This window comes from Olea europaea, chromosome 18 (assembly GCF_002742605.1).
Source record: "Olea europaea var. sylvestris chromosome 18, O_europaea_v1, whole genome shotgun sequence".
Taxonomy (NCBI): domain Eukaryota; kingdom Viridiplantae; phylum Streptophyta; class Magnoliopsida; order Lamiales; family Oleaceae; genus Olea; species Olea europaea.
The window spans coordinates 21,016,830-21,022,020 of NC_036254.1; the positions used below are offsets into that span (position 1 = coordinate 21,016,830).

At 35.4% G+C, this 5,191-nt stretch overlaps 1 protein-coding gene across 3 annotated transcripts in view; it reads right to left on the bottom strand.

The window, feature by feature from the left end:
- Nucleotides 1-5,191, bottom strand: part of LOC111367763 (protein EXPORTIN 1A) — a 22,719-nt gene that overhangs the window by 3,467 nt on the left and 14,061 nt on the right. For all 3 annotated transcript variants that reach the window (XM_022988812.1, XM_022988814.1, XM_022988813.1), the window contains 11 exons: nucleotides 4,053-4,163; nucleotides 3,183-3,280; nucleotides 2,894-3,002; nucleotides 2,654-2,719; nucleotides 2,475-2,573; nucleotides 2,266-2,346; nucleotides 2,057-2,146; nucleotides 1,410-1,495; nucleotides 1,219-1,299; nucleotides 967-1,149; nucleotides 573-639 (listed from right to left, as the gene is read on the bottom strand). In XM_022988812.1, the coding sequence (XP_022844580.1) occupies nucleotides 573-639; nucleotides 967-1,149; nucleotides 1,219-1,299; nucleotides 1,410-1,495; nucleotides 2,057-2,146; nucleotides 2,266-2,346; nucleotides 2,475-2,573; nucleotides 2,654-2,719; nucleotides 2,894-3,002; nucleotides 3,183-3,280; nucleotides 4,053-4,163 (1,071 nt within the window). The remainder of the gene's footprint in view (nucleotides 1-572; nucleotides 640-966; nucleotides 1,150-1,218; nucleotides 1,300-1,409; nucleotides 1,496-2,056; nucleotides 2,147-2,265; nucleotides 2,347-2,474; nucleotides 2,574-2,653; nucleotides 2,720-2,893; nucleotides 3,003-3,182; nucleotides 3,281-4,052; nucleotides 4,164-5,191) is intronic.

Consider the following 5,191-nt stretch of genomic DNA (forward strand, 5'->3'; position numbering starts at 1 on the left):
CCTTCCTTTTAATTTCCTTTTTTTGCTAAAAAAAAAGCCACCCCCCCCCCCAAAAAAAAAAAAAAAAAAAAGGAATCAATCTTTTTCTCCAAATCCACTAAGGGCATTTGCCGTCACTGGGCCTCAGGTTGCTCTGCCCCAGCCTAACATACTGTTTAAAAGAATTTAATTAATTTTTGTAGACAGAAGGGGTGGCACTTAGGTATGGACCAGGAGACGGAAAGGAAGCAATAACAAAAAGTTTTCAACCTTAAATGAATTAGGAAACAAGCACAGATCATAATATTTGTAAAATCATGAATCGTATTCAGACTTTTGAATCGGACGTCACATGATTGGATATACTAAAAAAGAAAGAAAAATATAGTACATAAACATGTGGTGGTGTATACTGAATGTTTAGTGAGGTCTACATTTTTATAGAAGCATGTCCGGATGAGTGCATATAGAGGTAAAGTAACTTTTGTATCTGGTCAGTAGAGGAAATAATCAATCTTTTCACAAGACAAAAACATGGTTCAGCACAAACACCGCAATCTGGAACTTAAAATGTCTAAACAATATTCACCAACCTCCAAAGTGCACTGGAAAACAGCTTCAAATATGCGAGGAACATCCTCAATCATTGTCCCCTTGTATCTGGACAAAAGTAAAAAGACCAAAAGGAAATCAATTGCAAAACCTGACAGCATCCTCAACAAAATTAAATGCCACTGTGAGCATCAGCACCCAACATTCCAGGCTCTTATACGCTGAGAGAATAAACAGAGAAATTCGATGTGGATGCATAATTAATACCAGTATAACAGTCCATTCAGACATTATTGGTTAAGGTCAGTCAAAGCATATAACCATAAAGGAACCGATAAAAACAAAGTTTTGTTAATGGGCCTCCGTGGAGCAATAACACCGTATGCAGCAAAAATAACAAAAAGAAAAAGAAAAAGAAAAGAATGTGAAACGTACTTGTTAATTATTGTAGCAAAAAGAGAAAGCACTTCAGACTCGCGCGCATCTGGCAAGTTCCGGGCATAATCTCCTAGCACAGGGTCCATCATTGGAGGCACAAACTGCTTTCCAATATGAGGTTGATCTTCAGCTTTGTCTAAAAATGTCTCAATGAGCTTTAGCGTTTCCCTCTTAACAGAGCTGTTCAGAATAGACATAATTGTCAGAGTACTTGTGTTGCAGGAACAAGGCTCCAAAATTTACACTCACCGTAGAAGTTTCACAATGGATGTTCTTGATGCAAAGGGCCCTCCTTGTGCAATACTGGTAGATATAAGCTCACTGTACATTCTGTTTGACATAATTAAAATGTAAATCAAGTAGAGCATCGCTTGGAAAAAACTCAGTAGAAAAAATGTAAAATAATAAAGAAATCATAAGAACATAAGATTTATGCATACCTGTACACATTGAGCATGTCCAAAAAGATCAGAGAGATCTGTGGCAAGAAATAAGTCCCAAGAGAACTGGCAGTACTTGTATTTGTCTGCCAAGCAATAATGATATTACATGAAGATTACATTCAGAAGAGCAAAGATTGAAGGAAAGGACAACGTACATGATAAAGAGATAAAGGCCTAAAAAGATTGTATTTGAAACTTTAATCAATTCACATTTATTTGTACCTCATCTTCACATTCCATGACTGACAAGACCAATTATGAACCAGATACAGAAATATATACGAGAGAACATCCTTCAATCATACTCAGTAGTGGCACATACAACTTTTGCGTGTCCATGCACAGCAGATTATGTGTCCAATGATGAGAAGGAAAATGCAATAAAAATATAAGATGGATTGCATATGAGGAAAAGATATTTGTTAGCATATCTCTTTCAACATAAAGTGACACAGAGTATTTAAAAAATGCTCCCAGTCAAATGAATGATGTGCAAATCAAATACTCAAGATCATCAAACTATTTTCTAAATTAAAAAAATGCTGAGAATTCCATATTCAACACATCTACAGTAGACATCTAAACCAATGCTTACTCAGACAAATTCAAATAAATTCAAACAAAACCTTACTCAGCAAAACTACCTGCAATATATTTAGAACTGCCCTGATAACATCTTGATCCTTCAAGAAATCCACACTCTGGCGTGCCTGTCCAATAATTTCAGCCCATTTCTGCACCCGAACAATATTGTTTATCATTTACAATGAGTGATCCAGGGAGAAGGAAGGGCAGAAGCAGACATAGCTAAAATAGTGTCTAAGAATAAAAAGATGACTAGCAAGGATCTTGCCTGATTAGGAAGAGCCATCAATCTCTGTAAATATTCATCCCTTCTATGGGGGTCAGATTCTGCTTGGATCATATGACCAACCTAAAAGGGAAGGCAGCACCAATTAAGAATGCACACGCAAAATAATCAATTCGTCTATAAACTTAAATCGAGAAATGATTAGTCAAAGCTTTGCACAAAATAACAAATACCAAATAAAACAGACTTACAGATTCATAGAAGGAGTGTATCTGATGAGGCTCAAGATCTGCAATAGTTGCTGGAAGGCTTGTTAAGAGTTCTGAAACAAATGGTTCATTTTCCCCAACCTGAAAATAAGTTCAACATGTTATTTGCCTCCTCAAATCATAGAACAAAAGGCAACAAAGAAGATCAGAAGCTGCCAAACCTGTACAAGAACAAATTTACGCTTGCACTTCTGAACGATTTTTAAGAATGTATCACAAGCCATGTCCTACAAAAAGAAAATAAAAATTCAATAACAGAGCAAAATAAGACAATGCCCCGAACAGGATAAACCATATGAACATATTTTCATTACACACAGCTAAACTGCATAACAAACAAAGAAAATTAAAGATGTCTGCAAAACAATGTTAATTGAGAAAAGATGAGAATAAATATTTACCTGAACTCCAGGATGTGATTCATGCATGAACTCAAACAACTTATTTACTACTGTTTTCAGGAACTTCCAATGAGCCCTCAGAAATCTTGGATACTGCCCAACCACATACCTGGATATCCCAAATATTCAGAAGGATTAAATTGCAACCAAATCAATGACAATCACATTCAACCATCTCTGAGGGCCACCTCCGCTACACTGGAGGCACCACAACGCTATATTGATTGCAGGTCCCTTTTGCAGCACAGTAACAGGTAACTAACAATATAACCATAATAATAATCCTCACATTATGTTACTAGCAATGACAGCCTTGTTGTCTTTTCCTTTGGTGATTTCACAGAGGTTCAAAAGATCACGAATCACCATCACCAAAAATCTGTTTTCCTGCCAAAGGTAAAAAGTTATTTAAATTTTATAGAACAAGGAGCAGATCTTCACATATTTGCATGTGCACGTTTGTATCACAACAAGTCCAAAAACTGTAACTAGATTGGTTATGTGAAAGAAAACCCACACAAAGATGTCTAGAAAGTTCAATTCCAACAAGTTATACCTTTAGAGGACAAAAGATAAGTACAATTCCAACAAAAAATTATGCCACAGGATTAAAACACGACCGAAAACAAGAATTTTTTTACACAGGTTGGTGTACACAAAAAACTCAGCAAAGTTTAGCCCTATGATGCACTGACACGGACACGTTTGTCCAACACGATACGTGTCGGATACGCTGACACGTGATTTTTTCAAACAATTACTGACACGACACATTGTCGACACGTCGATTAAAATCTTTAAAATTCTTCATTTATATAGTATAAATTTAGTTTTACACTTGTTATTAAATTTTTTTTGTTAAAATCTTTTAAATATGAGTACCTATTTATTATTTATTAATTAGTTTGAGTTAAAAATATATAATATTTTTAATAAACAATGAAAAATGTTTATGATAGAGTGTCCAAAGAATATCAATATCTACATAGGTTTAGCCTCAGCATGCCGACATACAATGCATGGTAAAGTACCATGGATAAGCAAGATCCAGAAATTAAAATAAATGAAACCTCAGATTAGAATTAGGTTGACATGGGAAGTCAGTAATCAAACGTGAAACTAGTGAAAGGAAAAGGGAAAAAAACACACACAAGCCTACCTGCTCTTCCGCCATCGACCCAGATATAGATCCAATTGCCCAACACAATGTATTAAGGTTATTCCAGGTCCAATCCTCTCCATTTAGTTGCTTGCTTAACTTAGTCAGCATCTGTATCCATACCCAAAAATTAAACTGATACTATGTGCTCATGTAAAAGCACGCATCAAAGAAAGATAAAGACCCTGTAATTCTTAATAGATAACCAGCATTCAACACATTAATTCATTCAACACAATGACCGGTAGGAGTCAAGAAGTCTCTTCTGGAAGAAACACTAATTATAAAATTATATTCCGAGAAAAAAAGAAGTATTAGCCAACAATTTTATACAAAATGGCAGGAGATTGAAACGGTACAAAATAGTTTAGTAGGGACAGCATGATCAGACACCACCATAAAAAGTTATGGAGTGTCCATCATAAAGGTTCACTGATAGCATTTTACACAGCAAATTCTTCTGACATACAAATTTACAAATTCGACAAAGTAGATTGTGATAGAAATTATATGTATCCTTCCATGAAGCAATAGTTTAAACTTAAACAAACATTCACGAATATAAGTAATTGATGATGAGTAAAACTGCCAAAAGAATTTTTGTCTCAAGAAAGGCCACTGGTAAACTAAAGTCTTGACAGTCTGCAACTCACAAGCACATGCACCCCTACTACAAAAGGCATTGAAACCTGTGGCTGACACAACTAGATATTGATATCACAGGTGAACACAATAAAAAGACTGAAATATATCCTATCTCTAAAATATAACAGTTATGTTCTAGTAGGACTTGTCTAGAAGCTTAAAGATTTTCCATCACATACATGAAATTATCTTCCAAAGACAACATGAGCATCACACAAAGCTATTAGCTTTTGCACCCAAAGGAAAATCAGAGGAAGAGATTGTAGGGGAAAAATAAAGCTCCATGGTTTGCACTTTATGTGCTACATCTGATATTTGACAATCATCGAAGGCAATATCCAGGTGACAATTAGGTCTAAATTCTACCCCATGGCTGGTGTTTCCATTTGACAGTTTTTGGCACATCTGTTGATCAACTGTTACCCAGATTTAGTCTCAAAGGAATGAGAAATAAAAGTGCACGCTTATTTTTTTATTTTTTTTGTGGGGGGGGG